An 18,150-nucleotide genomic window follows, 5' to 3' on the forward strand; every position below is an offset into this window, starting at 1 on the left:
ATGCAGCGTAACGGTGCTGCTGGAGGGCCCAGGCTGCTGAGTCAGTGTTCCAGTGTGCGGATGGGCCCCCCCACAGGCTGGTGTCGGGTCTGGAGCTGGCCAGCGCTGATTGGCCGGCAGCCCTGCAGTGCGACGCGTAATTGGTGCTCGTGCCGGACCAGGGAGGGAGGGAGGGAGGGAGGGAGGGTCTTTGGCCAGCTGGGATAATGATGTGTCATTGCGCATTAGCGACCCCTGCTGGTCGAGCTGTTGAGCTGCACGTGACTTGATAAAAGAGGTTACCATGAGCGTTGCAGCGTGAGCATTGATTGGGCATTTCAAACTGAGCTGCTTAGGGGGGAAAACCATTTTTAAAAAAACACTGAAAATGTCTTGAAATGTGTGAAATGACAAAATGCCGTTTGTAAACTGAAAAAACTGTTTAAATTCATTGCTCTTTGTGGCAGCAATTCACAGACCTCCAAAGGTTCAGGCTGGGTGTGTTTTAAGGGTCCTTGGTGTGTGGCGCTTGGCAGTGTGTGAATTCATGCTGTTGACGAAATGTGTGCTCTTGTGCCGGAGAGAAAACTGCATGATGGGTACCCTAACCCTGTCGCACTGGTGAAGAATCATCAGTTCACGCTGGGTTTGATTCTCACTCAGTGTCAGACAGGAGTCCTGTCACTGAACGTGTGGGCTCCTCCCCAGCGTAGGCTTTGTGGAGCGCTCTGTGAGAGACGGAGGCGACCCAGAGTGTCTTGTGTTGTGCGTTCCACCGTAGCAGAGGCGCCCCCTGCTGGAGAGGAGAACGGCGGCGCCGCGGGGCCGAAGCCCGACTCGCCCGCGCCCGACGGCGGCGGCCCCCCCGCGGCCGAGCAGCCCAGCCCCGCCGGGGGGGCCCCGGGGGCCGGGGGGGGGGGCCCCCTCCGAGAGCGGCGAGGAGGGGCCGGCCGCTGCCGCCGCCGCCGCCGCCACCGGCCCGGAGGAGCCAGCAGGTACAGCGGGCCACGCCGGCGACGCCCGGCAACGCTTCAGCGCTCCGCCCCCCCCCTCGCTCACTCGCTCACTCACTCGCCCTGCTGCCCGGCGGACGCCTCTCTCACTGCGTGCTGTCTCTGTGCATCTCCATCCCCCCCCCCGCCCCATTCCAGATCCACTCATTCACCCCAAAATATCGTGGGGGACGAACCGCAGCCTGACTCTGCGTCTTCAGAAGCGCACCCGCTACCCGCTAAAGCTCTCCACTCTGTCAGAGCCCCCTCCATTCTCCCTCTCTCCCTCTCTCTCTCTCTCTCTCTCTCTCTCTCTCTCTCCCTCTCTCTCCTCCCTCTCCTCCCTCTCTCCCTCTCTCTCTCTCTCTCCCTCTCTCTCCCTCTCCCTGTCTCTCTCTCTCTCTCTCTCTCCCCCTGTCTCTCTCTCTCTCTCTGTCTCTCTCTCCCTCTCTCTCTCCCTCTCTCTCCCCCTCTCTCTCTCTCTCTCTCCCTCTCTCCCTCTCTCTCTCTCCCTCTCTCCCCCTCTCTCTCTCTCTCTCTCTCGTTTGATGCTCACCGTAGAGACGGACGGTCAGATTCTGCGCGTTCTTCCGTGAATCGTAACGATCCTGCGTAAAACGAAGAGCGCGCTGAACATTTGGTTCTGAAGATAAGAATCAAAGCGTCCGTCTCTGGAGGCTGACGTGCGTGCAGCTGGGTGGCTAAAGTAACGTAGCTGCATCCGCGCTGGATTCGGCAGCAGGTCATTGGTGCTCCTTATTCCATTACATTACATTTTATCCAAAGCAATGCACAAAAGTGCACTTCATGGTCACGGACAGCTACAAAAACACAGGTTCAATAAGGTACGATACTCATTTCGTACAGCTATTTCTGGCCCAAGAACACAGTTTAGTTCACACAATGAAGGCCGGGTCGTTGCCTGGCAGCAGCGGAAGGATAAAGAAGACGTCTTGTTCGCGGCGTAGTCCGCCGGTAAACGAGTTTCGCTGCCGGTCCATCGCCGGGACGACACGCCGCAGCGGCCTCAAGACTTTAGCGAGGCTTTTGAAAATCGGAGCTCGAAGGAGCGGCCATCTTTTTCTGCACCGCACCGCGTCGAGAATTTCAGCTGTGGAAACGGAAACACCCGCTCAAACCCGGTTCTGTGTCTCCCAGTGAGCCCCATTCAAACCCGGTTCTGTGTCTCCCAGTGAGCCCCATTCAAACCCGGTTCTGTGTCTCCCAGTGAGCCCCATTCAAACCCGGTTCTGTCTCCCCCAGTGAGCCCCATTCAAACCCGGTTCTGTCTCCCAGTGAGCTCCATTCAAACCCGGTTCTGTCTCAGTGAGATCCATTCAAACCCGCTTCTGTCTCCCAGTGAGCCCCATTCAAACCCGGTTCTGTGTCTCCCAGTGAGCCCCATTCAAACCCGGTCCTGTCTCTCCCAGTGAGCCCCATTCAAACCCGGTTCTGTCTCCCAGTGAGCCCCATTCAAACCCGGTTCTGTGTCTCCCAGTGAGATCCATTCAAACCCGGTTCTGTCTCCCAGTGAGCCCCATTCAAACCCGGTTCTGTCTCCCAGTGAGCCCCATTCAAACCCGGTTCTGTGTCTCAATGAGACCCATTCAAACCCGGTTCTGTCTCCCAGTGAGCCCCATTCAAACCCGGTTCTGTCTCCCAGTGAGCCCCATTCAAACCCGGTTCTGTCTCCCAGTGAGCCCCATTCAAACCCGGTTCTGTCTCCCAGTCAGCTCCATTCAAACCCGGTTCTGTCTCCCAGTGAGATCCATTCAAACCCGGTTCTGTCTCCCAGTGAGCCCCATTCAAACCCGGTTCTGTCTCCCAGTGAGCCCCATTCAAACCCGGTTCTGTGTCTCAATGAGACCCATTCAAACCCGGTTCTGTCTCCCAGTGAGCCCCATTCAAACCCGGTTCTGTCTCCCAGTGAGCCCCATTCAAACCCGGTTCTGTCTCCCAGTGAGCCCCATTCAAACCCGGTTCTGTCTCCCAGTCAGCTCCATTCAAACCCGGTTCTGTCTCCCAGTGAGATCCATTCAAACCCGGTTCTGTCTCCCAGTGAGATCCATTCAAACCCGGTTCTGTCTCCCACTGAGATCCATTCAAACCCGGTTCTGTCTCCCAGTGAGATCCATTCAAACCCGGTTCCGTCTCTCCCAGTGAGCCCCATTCAAACCCGGTTCTGTCTCCCAGTGAGATCCATTCAAACCCGGTTCCGTCTCTCCCAGTGAGCCCCATTCAAACCTGGTTCTGTCTGTCCCAGGGAGCCCCATTCAAACCCGGTTCTGTCTCTCCCAGTGAGCCCCATTCAAGCCCGGTTCTGTCTCTCCCAGTGAGCCCCATTCAAACCCGGTTCTGTCTCCCCCAGTGAGCTCCATTCAAACCCGGTTCTGTCTCCCAGTGAGCCCCATTCAAACCCGCTTCTGTCTCCCCCAGTCAGCCCCATTCAAACCCGCTTCTGTCTCCCAGTGAGCCCCATTCAAACCCGCTTCTGTCTCCCCCAGTGAGCCCCATTCAAACCCGGTTCTGTCTCCCCCAGTCAGCCCCATTCAAACCCGCTTCTGTCTCCCCCAGTGAGCCCCATTCAAACCCGGTTCTGTCTCCCCCAGTGAGCCCCATTCAAACCCGGTTCTGTCTCCCCCAGTCAGCCCCATTCAAACCCGGTTCTGTCTCCCCCAGTCAGCCCCATCTCATCCGCAGAACCGCGAAGCAAACGTGAAAATCTGATTTTTCTTTTTTTTTTGTGCATGTTTCAGTTCTGAGATAGGTGATCCTGTCTGACCCCTCCATGTGCCCCATTTGCATTATGTAAATGAGAATCCTCCTGACGTGCTGCTGCTTCTGATTACTGTGCGCTGTGCCCCCCCCCCTCCAGCCGAGCGACGGTCACAGCCTGCACGTTTAGCATGTGCGGCTACGCTGGTCTGACCTTCCCTGGTGGACGATTACGATTTCTTTGGGTTTATTATTCTTTTTTTAATTTTCATAATTTTTTACATGCATCTGTCTGTCTGTTGTGCTCGCATGTTCACGGTTTATGCTCTTGTCTCTGGATTGATCGCGATGCCCTGCCATCTCTCCATCGCTCGGGCTGTGCTGCTGTGAAAACAACCGACACTTAAGGAGTCACACAGAACAGAGCAGTAGCCAATCACGTCTGGCCCTGCTGGCGTCCTTCACCTCACAAACCTGCACCCTTAAACCAGTGGTAAACAACCCTGTTCCTGGAGATCTACCGTCCTGTAGGTTTTCACTTTAACCCAAGCAAAGCAAGCCTCATTCAACAGCTAGAGGTCTTGTGGAGCTGCTATTTAGTAGAGTCAGGTGTGCCAAATTATGGTTGAATGAAGACCTAAAGGATGGTAGATCTCGGGGAGCAGGATTGGTTGCCACTGCCTTAATCCATCCACGAATGGGAGCTGACCGGTTTTGTATTGATGAGCTGGCACAACCGCAGCGCCCTCTGTGGGTTTTTGGGTGTACTTCAGGCACAGTTCATGTGGAAGTGACACGCAGTACCGACAGTGGCCAGTAGGTGCCTAGGGATTGGCCATTGGCTTGCCCTGGGAATTGGGAGGGTTCAGTTGGGACAGGGTTTGCTATCTGGCGACCCCTGCTGGTCAGTCGGGCGCCTGTAGATTGCAGGCAAAGCCGCGTATGAGAAGTCCTGTGACTCTGCTCTGTGAGAGCGTAGCTGCAGTCCGCGGTGTCTCAGAGAACCGCGGTCTAGACAACGCTCTCGAATTGGCAGTGGGGCTCACGCATGTATGCGGCTGCAGTTCAGCCCTTCCAAATTTGGGGTGGGAATTGGACGTGCTCTGCCTCACCTTGGGTGCCAAATTAATTTAAATAAATAAATAAATAAATAAAACTGCGCTATTTTTTTCGGCCCGCTTTGAGCCGAAAAGAAGCTCGCATAATTCTCTGTTCCGTGTGCGTTGCTTAAGTGCAGGTTGTTGTGAAATGGTGGTTGTGCTTTTTGTGGTGCAGTGACGTGTGTGCTCTCCGTCTTGCTGCTCTCTGACTGAGCGGTTTGGGATGCTGCGCTATCTTTCGACCGGCCTGCTCCCGTGTGCCTTCGTCCGCGGAGCTGAAGATTGGCGCTCCTTTTTGTGCTGAGCTAATTATGCGCGGTCGCTTACCAAGTCTGAGGAGGCCGTTGAGGGAACGCGAGTGTGCGGCTAGCCACTAGGGGGAGCTGTCACGCTATCAAACTTTAATTGCAAACTTGAGCTGTGGGAACTTTTGGGATACTGAGTTAGTAATGCTTACCTCTCCATGTGTATGCCTGCTTAAAGACATTACGACTGTAACATAATGAGTAATGTCCAATAGTTGTGGTACTTTGTGCCTCATAAGTTAGATATAATTTGTCATGAGTTCACTATGAGTTAACAGATTTTAACTGACTAGCTTTAGAGGAATACATTTCTGAGTTTGAGCTGTGGATAATGCAGTGTGTGCCATTTCACCTCCCATATCCTCAGATGAGGTGCGACATGATGCTCGAGACTGATTGGCTGTGTGTTTTTCATTTTATTTTATTTTTTTAATGTGCCCCCCCCAGATAAGTCCAGCGAGGAGGGCGAGTCCGCCCTGGCCCAGCCCCCGCAGCCCAGTGACGAGAACAGCAACAGCAGCCACGCGTCCGCCTCCGAGCCGCCCAAGGGCCCCGAGGAGCCCGACATCGCCGACAAGTCCTCCCAGTCCTCCGTCACCAGCCTGGATGACACGGGTACGAGCAGGCTCTCACAGGCTCTCACAGGCTCTCACAGGCTCTCACAGGCTCTCACAGGCTCTCACAGGCTCTCACAGTGCTGTAGAGACTCACACAGGCTCTCACAGGCTCTCACAGTGCTGTAGAGACTCTCACAGGCTCTCACAGGCTCTCACAGTGCTGCAGAGACACACACAGGCTCTCACAGTGCTGCAGAGACACACACAGGCTCTCACAGTGCTGTAGAGACACACACAGGCTCTCACAGTGCTGTAGATACACACACAGGCTCTCACAGTGCTGCAGAGACTCACACAGGCTCTCACAGTGCTGTAGAGACTCACACAGGCTCTCACAGTGCTGTAGAGACTCACACAGGCTCTCACAGTGCTGTAGAGACTCAGGAGCTCACAGTGCTGTAGAGACACACACAGGCTCTCACAGTGCTGATACACAGGCTCTCACAGAGCTGCACAGACTCACACAGGCTCTCACAGTGCTGCACAGACTCACACAGGCTCTCACAGTGCTGCACAGACTCAGGGGCGCTCACAGTGCTGTAGAGACTCAGGGGCTCTCACAGTGCTGTAGAGACACACAGGCTCTCACAGTGCTGTAGAGACACACACAGGCTCTCACAGTGCTATAGAGACTCACAGGCTCTCACAGTGCTGCACAGACACACACAGGCTCTCACAGTGCTGCACAGACACACACAGGCTCTCACAGTGCTGTAGAGACACTCACAGGCTCTCACAGGCTCTCACAGTGCTGTAGAGACTCACACAGGCTCTCACAGTGCTGCAGAGACTCACACAGGCTCTCACAGTGCTGTAGAGACTCACACAGGCTCTCACAGTGCTGTAGAGACTCACACAGGCTCTCACAGTGCTGCAGAGACTCACACAGGCTCTCACAGGCTCTCACAGTGCTGTAGAGACACACACAGGCTCTCACAGTGCTGCAGAGACTCACACAGGCTCTCACAGTGCTGTAGAGACACACACGGGCTCTCACAGTGCTGTAGAGACTCACACAGGCTCTCACAGTGCTGTAGAGACTCAGGGGCTCTCACAGTGCTGCAGAGACTCACACAGGCTCTCACAGTGCTGCAGAGACACACACAGGCTCTCACAGTGCTGTAGAGACACACATAGGCTCTCACAGTGCTGTAGAGACACACACAGGCTCTCACAGTGCTGTAGAGACACACACAGGCTCTCACAGTGCTGCAGAGACTCAGGGGCTCTCACAGTGCTGTAGAGACTCAGGGGCTCTCACAGTGCTGTAGAGACACACACAGGCTCTCACAGTGCTGCACAGACACACACAGGCTCTCACGGTGCTGTAGAGACTCAGGTGTGAGCTTAGCTGGAAACAGTCGATTCTGAGGACGTCTGCGCGGAAGAGGCGATGCAAATGATGTAGTTTAGTTTGGTTCAGATGAGTCATTCCCCGTATGAACGCGCCATTGAAAGAAGCCTGGTGCTGTGGGCTGAACTGTGAGCGTGCGCTCACTCACGCAGACTGTGTGTGTGTGCGTGTGTGTGTGTGTCTGTGCGTGTGCGTGTGCGTGTGGGTGTGTGTGTGTGTGTGTTTTGTTAGCTTAGGGGTGTAACTAGGTAGCTGTTTCGTAGGTGACTTAGTTAATGCACGTGTCTTAACTACTGCTTGTATTTTTGCATAGACTGCATTGTTGCTGTTCTTGTTTGTGTTAGTGTTAATCAGTTTAACCTTCAGGGTCCAAGTTGAACTATGCGGTTGTTCCCTGCATTTGGACCGGTACTTCTCTCTAGGGGTTTCGACACACTTGTTCCTGGTCATGGTTACACACTTTGTTGTACGTCGCTCTGGGTAAGAGCGTCTGCCAAATGCCTGTAATGTAATGTAATGTTTGCTTGTTTGTGTGTCTGTGTCTCTGTGCGTGCCTGCGTGTGCGTGTCTGTGTGTGTGCGCGCGCGTCCCGCAGGTGAGGGGAAGGAGAAGTCGAACGGCGAGGGAGCGGGCGGGGCCCGGGGCACCCTGGCGTCCACGCGCATGGTGACGCGCCTGCGGAACCCGGAGAGCAAGCTGAGCCAGCTGAAGAGCCAGCAAGTGGCCGCAGCCGCCCACGAGGCCAACAAGGCCTTCAAGGAGGGCAAGGAGGTGAGAGAGGGAGACAGGGAGGGGAGGAGAGGGGGAGAAAGGGAGGGTTGGAGGGAGGGAAAGGGGGGGAGGGATGGAGAGAGGGATGGAGGATGGGAGGGAGAGGGAGATGGAGGGAGGGAGGGAAAGGGGGGAGGGAGGGAGGGAAGGAGAGAGGGATGGAGGGAGGGAGAAGGAGAGTTTAACGTCGTCATTACAACATTTTTTTCAGTGGCCTGACTATTGGTTGATAATATAAAATTTTGTCTTAATGTTTTTATTTATTATTATCTTAGGAGATGTAAAGTGGAACTTTGTTTCACGTGAGGAAGCTGGTGCTATAGCGGCTGCGTACTGGTGTGCGGACGGTATGAATGCAGGTTAATTACAGAATGGAGCTCATGTTGTTTTATCTCAAACAAGGTTTCCTCAGCCACATGTTTTTGGTCTGTGCGCAGACGATGCCTCACCAAGTTTATTCCTGCATCGTATGCTTTCATATCGCTGTGAGTCATACAGTGGTCTGTTTTCTCTTCTCCTTGGGAAGAAAACATGTTCTGTGTGAAAGTTTGCGGTTCGAGGCTTCAACGCCGTGGACTGTTTGCGTTCGTCATTCCACGCCTTCCTGCGTGGCGGACGGCGGGGTGCTACGATAGCTGACTTTTCTGTTGTGTAAAGGAAAGGGTGGGCAGAGAAGCGGTGTTTGGTTTTCCCCACATCAAGAACAACAACCCGTTCGCGGCCAGCGAAGAAGAAAGACTGCGTGAACTGCAAAGTTGAACCGTGTCCCGCAAAGAATTGCAAATATTTCATATCGTGGTTTAATTTATTTTTTATTTTTTATTCGGCCTTTGTTTCGTGGAGGTGGCTGCGTATCTGTAGTTTTTCAGGACGTCATGGAAATGAGGTTAACGATTCCATCCTGGCCCGCGAGCTGTTTTTCATACTCCTGGGTGTTAGCCTTAATGTGTCTGATTCGGAGTGCTGACAGAGCCTTTGCCCTCTCCCCCTCCCCCTTCTCCCCCCCCCCCCCCCCAGATCCTCACTGTAAGCACTCAAGGAGAAGTGTCTCGTCTGAGCACCAAGAAGGAAATAGTGATGAAGGGCACCTTGAGTAACTTCTTCAAGCTGGGCCAGGAGGGCAAGTACCGGGTCTACCACAACCAGTACAGCACCAACACCCTGGCCCTCAACAAGCACCAGCACCGCGAGGACCACGACAAGCGGCGCCACCTGGCCCACAAGTTCTGCATGACCCCGGCGGGCGACTTCAAGTGGAACGGCTCGGTCCACGGCTCCAAGATGCTCACCATCTCCACCCTGCGGCTGACCATCGTGCAGCTGGAGAACAACATCCCCGCGCCCTTCCTCCACCCCAACTGGGCCTCTCACAGGTACCCGCTGGGGAAAAAAAAACAAAAAAACGAAAAGGTATTTTGAGGAGTGGTGGCGACGGTATTGTGCAGTGAATGGGGTTTTTTTTTGTTTTGTTTTGTTAGCGCGCGTTGTTTTGGGCTACACGTTGCGCTCTTGCGTTTCTCAGCAGGTCCAACTGGATCAAGGCGGCTCAGGTGTGCTGCACTTTGGGCTACAGCCACTGTATGAAACGTGCTGTATAAGTAAATAGTGATTGATGGATTGATTGATTGACATGTGGCGCTCTTGTGTTCCTCGGCGCAGGTCCAACTGGATCAAGGCGGTGCAGATGTGCAGCAAGGCGCGGGAGTTCGCCCTGGCCCTGGCCATCTTGGAGTGCGCCATAAAGCCGGTGGCCCTCCTGCCCGTGTGGAAGGACTCCCTCGGACACACCAGGCGAGTGACCGTGCCGCCGCGGGCCAGAGCTCGGTTTGGTTCCCCACCCCCGACCCCCCCCCCCTTTGTTTTTTTTACTGAATTCAGTCCTCGAAAGCCATGACATCCATAGAAGAAGAAACAAGACCAGGTCAAAACCTAGCAAATGTGCTGGAGCTAACACACGTGATTCAGCCGGCCAATAGTGCCACTTCATAACTCGGCCGACCAATGGTGTAACTTCGTCACTCACTCGGTCACTCAGTCAGTCACAGACATTCGCGTTTGTGGGGCTGGCCCCGGCTGTTGCGGTCCAGCCAAAACAGCGCTAACGGCTAACGGGAGCCCTCCCAGGCGTGCGTCACGGAGGATGTTTACGGGGCGCCTGGATGGGCAGCGGATCAAAGCCGTCCCGCGCGGGAGAAAACATTTGCGCACGGCCGCCGCCCGCCCGCCCGCCTGCCTGCCCGTCCGGCCATTCCTGGGGTCTGACCGCATCCCCCCCCCCCCCCCCCCCCCCCCCCCGCTCAAAGAGCCGAGTTATGCCCCCGCCGAGCGGAAGGGGCTTCCTGGCCTGGGCTGGGCCAGGTCTGTTCTGAGCGCGTGCAGAAGCAGCCCACCCTGTACCTGTACCCCGGGGGGGGGGGGGGGGGGGCGCCCAGGGGCCGGGTCTGTTATCCTTGGACCTGCGCCAAAACCAGCCCGGGAGTTACCCCCCCCGCCCCCGCCTGCCCAGCCGCCCCCTTTGATCTTGGCTGAGCTTCTTAAGTCTTAAGCTACGTGTTTCTCAAGGTAAGTTTGTGGCATCCTCTTCATGTGTTTTTTTTTTTTCTTCCCCCTCCTTTCCAATCCCTCTTCAGGTTGCATCGAATGACCTCCATCGAGCGAGAGGAGAAGGAGAAGGTGAAGAAGAGGGAGAAGAAGCTGGAGGAGGAGGAGACCATGCAGCAGGCCACCTGGGTGAAGTACACCTTTCCCATAAAGCACCAGGTGAGTGGGTCACATGAGCCGGGTTTCACTGGGGCCTGAAAGGCCAGGGAACTACAGGCTGGTGCTGAGGTACACCCTGAGGGGAACCACTTGATTACTGACACTGCCCTGTATTTCTGCGGTGGTGGATTAACACCATTGTAAATTTGTTTAGATTTATGTTACGTGTCTAACTGAAGTCCGCAATGCAGTGAAAATGTGATCTTGTGGCAGAGTAAGGAGGGCATTTGCCATGCAACAGTAGCTGTTATGCGCTGTACTAACTAACTACCTGATACCTGAATGCCTAAAATGAATAAATGAGTCAACTTGACTGCTGAGCCTGCTTGACAGAGGCCCACATGCCCTACGTTAGCCTTGTCCCCACTATCCCCAGAGACAGGAAGTGTATAATGGGTGGGTCATTATCTAGAGGTATGACAAGCTGAAAATTCAGAGAAGCCCATTAGTGGACAAGGCCTGTTGGGTGAGGTACGCCATTCAAGTCAAACAGGAAGGTTCTTTGCGAATGATTTGAGCTACATTGAAGCTCTCAATTGCATGCTCAATTGTTTTCTGACCCTGAACACTGACCATGAATCTTTCACGGTCTTTGCTTGTGGGAACTTCAGCATTAACCTCCGGAATAGTCTGAATGCAGATTTGGTTCCCACGGCAACCTGCAGTGTCGCTCACTCTTACATTACATTACAGGCATTTAGCAGACGCTCTTACCCAGAGCGACTTACACAACTTTTACATAGCATTTTACATTGTATCCATTTATACAGCTGGACATATACTGAAGCAATATACTGAAGCAATTCCGGTTAAGTACCTTGCTCAAGGGTACAACGGCAGTGTCCTTACCCGGGAATCGAACCTGCGACCTTTCGGTTACAAGCCCAGTTCCTTACCCACTGTGCTACACTCCACTCGTAAGTGATGTGGTTGACCGATCGATCGGTGTTCGCCTGAGCCTCATATATTTTGTTTTTTCTCCGCGCTCCGTTCTGTGTGCAGGTGTGGAAGCAGAAAGGGGAGGAGTATCGAGTGACGGGCTACGGCGGGTGGAGCTGGATCAGCAAGACCCACGTGCACCGCTTCGTCCCCAAACTGCCCGGCAACACCAACGTCAACTACCGCAAGGAGCTGGAGGGTACGGGTCGAGCCTCTCGTCGTGTCTGGCCGGTTTTTCGCGACCTCCCTTTTTCTGTTTTCCCCCCTCTCCCGCCTCTCCGTAAACCACCCTTTTTCTCTCTGTCCTCGATTCAGACGATAACTGTGAATTTATACACGTGCGTGTTTTCCCTAAGTGCTTTTGTTCTCGTCGCGTTTCTTTTCGGGTCAGCTGCCAAAAGCGGGAAGACGATGACGACGGTGACGACCGCGACCGCGTGCGACGTGGACAAAAGGAGGAGCCAGCCGAGAGCCGGCCCGGAGGACCGGCCCGCGGACGACTCCGCCAAAAGCAAGCCGGACGCGGGCAAGCGCCTCCCCCCCGGCGAGTCGCCCGAGGAGGAGAGCCAGGACTACAAGGTGGAGGAGAAGATGGCGGAGATGATGAAGGACCGGCCTGCGGAGAAGGGCGACGAGCAGGACAAGGAGGAGGAGGAGGAGGAGGAAGAGGAGGAGGAGGACGCTGAGAAGATGGAGGTCGATGCCAGCCCGATGGACTCGGGACCGGATAAAGAAAAAGGTACCTGCACTGTCCCGCATTCTGGCATACACACACACACACACACACACACTCACGCGCACAAGCCACGGGCTGCTCTGCTGCACCTCAGCATGGACTGCAAGAGCTCTTCTTGTTTTAAACTGCAGCGAGATGCCAGCCTGGTGTTTCCGTCACCGTTTTCCTGATTTGCTGCTCTCTCTCTCTCTCTCTCTCTCAGGGAAAAGCGAGAGCGAGAGCGACATGAAGGAGGAGCCCAGAGAGGGCGAGGGGGCCGGGGGCGAGGGCCAGGGCCGGCCCAAATCCCCGCAGAGGCCCTTCAACTACGACGTGGTGAACGTGAGCGAGGGCTTCCAGCTGCGCACGGCGTACAAGAAGAAGGTGAAGGCCTCCAAGCTGGACGGGCTGCTGGAGCGCCGCGTCCGGCAGTTCACCCTGGAGGAGAAGCAGCGGCTGGAGCGCCTCAAGCAGTCTTCCCTGGTCAAGGCGGGCGCGCGGGGCGCCGTCGCGGCCCCCCAGCCCGCGCCCAGGATCAAGCTCGAGGCCAAGCCCGTCGCCGCGGCCTCGGCGGCGAACCCCGCGCCGAGCAGAGCGCCGGAAGCGCCGGGCCTTCCGAAGACGGGCGGGGGCGCGGCCGTTGCGCCCGGCGCCGCCGCCGCGGAGACCGCGCCCGCGAGCGTCAAGCCCGAAACCCCGGCGCCCTGTCAGGAGGCGGGGGCCGTGGCCGCTGAACCGGCTCCCAAACGGGACGTTTCGGCGGGGTCCGGCGCTGAGCTGAAGCCGAGCTCGGCCGGGCCCGGGACGCAGGAGGCGGGCTCGGCCTCGGCCTGCAGGGGGAACGGCTCCGAGCCAGAGCCCGCCTCCCAGGCCCTAAGGACTGCGGACGCTCAGTCCGAGGCGTCTCCGAGAGAGAGCCAGACCGTCACTGAGCCCGAGGGCGACGCCGCCGCCCCCGCCAGGGCCGGGCGGGACGACCTCGGGAGCGCAGTGACGACGTCCGCTCTGCCGGGGCCCGCGCCCGACGGCAACTCCGCCCTCACGCCGGCCTCTCAGAAGAGCCAAGACCGCGAGGGGGAGGAGGAGGAGGCCCGGTCGCGTCAGCCGTCCGAATTCCTTCAGCCCGAACCCAAGGAGAAAGCGCGCCTCCCCGACGCCCGCGGGGAGCCGACCGCGGCGGAGGAGAACGGCAAGAAGCACGGCGGGTACGGGGAGGGCGGAGAGCGCAAGGACAGGGAAGGCGCGGGCGCCGACGGCAACCGCGAGGCGGGGACCAAGGCCGCGGAGGAAGCGGAGAAGCCGCCCCCCGCCGCGGCGGTGCAGGTGAACGGGAAGGACGGCGGCGAAAACAAAGCCCTCCGGGACTGCAGGACCCCCGCGAGAGAGGCGTCCGCCCCGGGCCTGAGCAACAACGTGGAGGCGAAGGTGAACAACGTGGCCAAGGCCGGCGCGGACGGGGCGCTTCCCCTGCGGGACCCGCTGCGCCCGCTGATGAACGGCGACCTGGCGGCCGACGCGTCCAAGGAGACGTCGAACAGCGCGGCCCTCCTCCCCCCCGCCCTGCTGCAGACCGCCCCGCCCCCCGCGCTCGACGGCGGGAGGGTCGCCGCGGCGACGGCGGCGGCGGATGCCGACTACCTGCCGCCCGAGAAGGTGGCGCGGTTGGACAACGACGTGGTCCAGGTGGTGGACTCCACCGTCACCTCGCCGCTGCCCCCCGCCCAAATCCCCCCCGCCGCCGCCGCCCCCCCGGCGGAGCTCCGGAGGCCCGAGGAGAACAGCAGCGCCGAGCCGGAGCCCATGGAGGCGGAGGCCGCCCCCCCGAAGAAGATGGTCCCGTCCCCTGTCCCGTCGGCCGAGGAGTCCAGCCTGAGCAACGACTTCACGGAGGACAGCAGCAGCGGGGCCTGCTCCGAGGCCCAGAGGGGGGCGGAGCCGCCCACCACCGTCATCACAGAGGTCACCACCACCACCACCACCACCACCACCGTGTCCACCGAGTCCAAGACGGTCCAGATCGCCGAGGTCTCCAGCACGCACAGCGCTGCCTCCGCCGCCGCCGCCGCCCCCCGCCCGGCGGTGGTCTCCGCCTCGGAGAACAGCGCCGTCTCCACCCTCACCACCATGACCAAAACCACGGTGACCAAGGTCAGCTCCCCCGACGCGCGGGACAGCCGGCCGGACGTGGTGTCCGTCACCGAGGAGCGGCGGACCACCGTCACCACCACCGTGACGGACGCCGCCGCCGGCGCCGCCGGCTCCTCCGTCACCTCCATGACCGTCAGCAAGGAGTACTCCACCCGGGACAGGGTGCGGCTGCTCAAGTTCTCCCGGGCCAAGAAGACCCGCTCGGGCACGGCACTGCCCTCCTACCGCAAGTTCGTCACCAAGAGCAGCAAGAAGAGCATCTTCGTGCTGCCCAACGACGACCTGCGCAAGCTGGCCCGCCGCGGCGGCATCCGCGAGGTGCCCGTCTTCAGCTACGTCGCCAAGCCCGCCCTGGACATCTGGCCCTACCCCTCGCCCCGGCCCACCTTCGGCATCACGTGGAGGTGGGCGTGTCCCGTGTGCGGGGGGTGATGTTCTCCAAACCAGTGGTTCTCAAAACTTGGTCCTGGGGGGGGGGGGGGGACCCCTGTGTGTATGCTGGTTTTGGTAAATGGTAAATGGACTGCATTTATATAGCGCTTTTATCCAAAGCGCTTTACAATTGATGCCTTTCATTCGCAGTTAGGGGTTAGGTGTCTTGCTCAAGGACACTTCGACACGCCCAGGGCGGGGTTTGAACCAGCAACCCTCCGACTGCCAGACAATCGGTCTTACCTCCTGAGCTATGTCGCCCCTGGTTTTCATTCCAACCTCAACAGCAGTCCCAGAATTTTAAACAAGCTGTTAATTTTTCTTAATTAGGTGCTTTTTGTGTTTTAGAGCTGGGGTTCCAGAAAGGGCCAGTGCAGGTGCACACTCCTGATTCTTCTAATCAATCACTAGAGTCATTGCTAAGCACCTTGATTAGCAGAATCAGGATCAGGTGTGTGCACCCACACTGGCCCTTTCTGGATAAGACTGGGGGCCCCAGCTCTAAAACATGAAAAGCACCTAATTAAGAAAAATTAACAGCTTGTTAAAATTTTTCTGGGATTGCTGTTGAGGTTGGAATGAAAACCAGCATACACAGGGGGTCCCCCAGGACCGAACCACTGCTCTAAACGTCTTCTCGTTGTGAAGGGGGGCGGGGTGGGGGGGGGGGGGGTTATTGTGCTGAGAATTTGTTTCTCCTCTTTGCTGTTTGTTCTGTAATCCGTCTTGCTCTCCCCAGCCAAGCACCGCTTTGTTGTTTTTTGAATCTGAAATCCAGAGTAAGTGCGTCGGCGCAAATCGTCTGTTTTTAAAGCGATTAGCGTTGAAATTGCAATAGCGACACAGAGGATGTTTTTCTGTTTGAGCCCAGCGCAGATAGAGGGAATATCTTCCCTTTGTGTCGTTTTTTTTCCAAACAGTAGTTCAGCTTTAAAAACTGGCCCAAGCAAAACAGGAGGGTCGTTCTGGCGGAGGCCTCTGGTTCCGGGCGCGTTGATTGGTCGTAATTCACCGGGGAAACGGATCGAGGGGGAAACGCTTCGTGCTTTTCGTTTTTGCGGCTCGCGTGCAGCGGGCCGGCGCCGCGGCGAATGAGACGCCCGCGTTGTGGGGGTCTCTGTGCTGATTGGACGCGTGTCCTGTGGGGTGTCCCGTGCTCAGGTACCGGCTCCAGACGGTGAAGTCCCTGGCGGGCGTGAGCCTGATGCTGAGGCTGCTGTGGTCCTGCCTCCGGTGGGACGACATGGCGGTGAAGCCGTCCTCCACCGGGGGCACCACCCGCACAGGTGAGCGCACAGGTATCTTATCCCCCCCCTCCGTCTACGCACCCACCCACGAATCACCACACTGCATTTACAAGAGCAATACTCATAACTCATCCTAACACCACCAAGCGGATTAACCACTACTCCCACAGCAAGATAACACACTCCACCACCCTGGACCATTCACCAAGCATTTTAATCACTACTCCCACAGCAAGATAACACACTCCACCACCCTGGACCATTCACCAAGCAGTTTAACCACTACTCCCACAGCAAGATAACACACTCCACCACCCTGGACCATTCACCAAGCAGTTTAATCACTATTCCCACAGTAAGATAACACACTCCACCATCCTGGAGTAGTCACTAAGCAGTTTAACCACTACTCCCTCAGCAAGATAACACACTCCACCACCCTGGACCATTCACCAAGCAGTTTAATCACTATTCCCACAGTAAGATAACATACTCCACCATCCTGGAGTAGTCTCTAAGCAGTTTAACCACTACTCCCACAGCTAGATAACACACTCCACCACCCTGGACCATTCACCAAGCAGTTTAATCACTATTCCCACAGTAAGATAACATAGTCCACCATCCTGGAGTAGTCACCAAGCAGTTTAACCACTACTCCCACAGCAAGATAACATACTCCACCATCCTGGAGTAGTCACTAAGCAGTGTAACCACTACTCCCACAGCAAGATAACATATTCCACCACCCTGGAGTAGTCACTAAGCAGTTTAACCACTACTCCCACAGCAAGATAACATATTCCACCACCCTGGAGTAGTCACTAAGCAGTGTAACCACTACTCCCTCAGCAAGATAACAAATTCCACCACCCTGGAGTAGTCACTAAGCAGTTTAACCACTACTCCCTCAGCAAGATAACATATTCCACCACCCTGGAGTAGCATAGGTTAAGGACTTTTAAAAAGTACAACACATTGAAGTTTTAATGTGCTTTGTTTTTTTTTTTAAGCAATGGAATGTGGCATGTGTGTCTTAGCGCAAACTTGCAGCCTGTCCTGTCCTTTTTACCTCTTAGAAACTTCAGAGACTGAAATTACAACAACGGAGATCATCAAACGCAGAGATGTTGGACCTTACGGAATTCGATCGGAGTACTGCATCAGGAAGATCATCTGTCCCATTGGTGTTCCCGAAACCCCCAAAGGTAGGGCATTTTTTCGTTGATGTCCCGTGGTAACATTTCAATCTTCTGTTTGCAAGTCTCTAAACACTCTCCTGTCAGTTAAAAATACTGAAGTAGATCTGAATGTAGAGATTTTTGGGTTTTTCGTTTAATTTACCATAATGTCTTCCCTTTTGCAAAAATGTATGGCCTATGATTTCATGCTTGTTGTTGAAATTTAAAATGTTGCCCCCCCCCCCCCCCAAAGAAACGCCGACCCCCCAGAGAAAGGGCCTGCGATCGAGTGCCCTGAGGCCCAAAAAACCAGAGACCCCGAAACAGACGGGCCCGGTGGTGATCGAGACCTGGGTGGCCGAGGAGGAGCTGGACCTGTGGGAGATCCGAGCCTTTTCAGAAAGGTAGGCCCCTCAGACTAAACGTGGGAGATCCAAGCCTTTTCAGAAAGGTAGGCCCCTCAGACAAATGTGGGAGATCCCAGCCTTTTCAGGAAGGTAGGCCCCTCAGACTAAACGTGGGAGATCCAAGCCTTTTCATAAATGTAGGCCCCTCAGACTAAACGTGGGAGATCCGAGCCTTTTCAGAAAGGTAGGCCCCTCAGACTAAACGTGGGAGATCCGAGCCCTTTCAGAAAGGTAGGCCCCTCAGACTAAACGTGGGAGATCCGAGCCCTTTCAGAAAGGTAGGCCCCTCAGACTAAACGTGGGAGATTCTAGCCTTTTCAGAAAGGTAGGCCCCTCAGACTAAACATGGGAGATTCTAGCCTTTTCAGAAAGGTAGGCCCCTCAGACTAAACGTGGGAGATCCAAGCCTTTTCAGAAAGGTAGGCCCCTCAGACTAAACATGGGAGATCCCAGCTTTTTCAGGAAGGTAGGCCCCTCAGACTAAACGT

The 18,150-nt window shown here is 56.2% G+C and overlaps 1 protein-coding gene across 1 annotated transcript in view; it reads left to right on the forward strand.

The window, feature by feature from the left end:
* Positions 1-18,150, forward strand: part of bptf (bromodomain PHD finger transcription factor) — a 60,118-nt gene that overhangs the window by 20,652 nt on the left and 21,316 nt on the right. The window contains exons 5-17 of the mRNA XM_035404267.1: positions 761-876; positions 911-974; positions 5,539-5,706; positions 7,658-7,833; positions 8,851-9,206; positions 9,493-9,624; positions 10,464-10,593; positions 11,596-11,731; positions 11,924-12,271; positions 12,471-14,799; positions 15,989-16,113; positions 17,154-17,282; positions 17,509-17,659. Coding sequence (XP_035260158.1) covers positions 761-876; positions 911-974; positions 5,539-5,706; positions 7,658-7,833; positions 8,851-9,206; positions 9,493-9,624; positions 10,464-10,593; positions 11,596-11,731; positions 11,924-12,271; positions 12,471-14,799; positions 15,989-16,113; positions 17,154-17,282; positions 17,509-17,659 — 4,360 coding nt within the window. The remainder of the gene's footprint in view (positions 1-760; positions 877-910; positions 975-5,538; positions 5,707-7,657; positions 7,834-8,850; positions 9,207-9,492; positions 9,625-10,463; positions 10,594-11,595; positions 11,732-11,923; positions 12,272-12,470; positions 14,800-15,988; positions 16,114-17,153; positions 17,283-17,508; positions 17,660-18,150) is intronic.

Source organism: Anguilla anguilla, chromosome 2, assembly GCF_013347855.1.
Source record: "Anguilla anguilla isolate fAngAng1 chromosome 2, fAngAng1.pri, whole genome shotgun sequence".
NCBI lineage: Eukaryota > Metazoa > Chordata > Actinopteri > Anguilliformes > Anguillidae > Anguilla > Anguilla anguilla.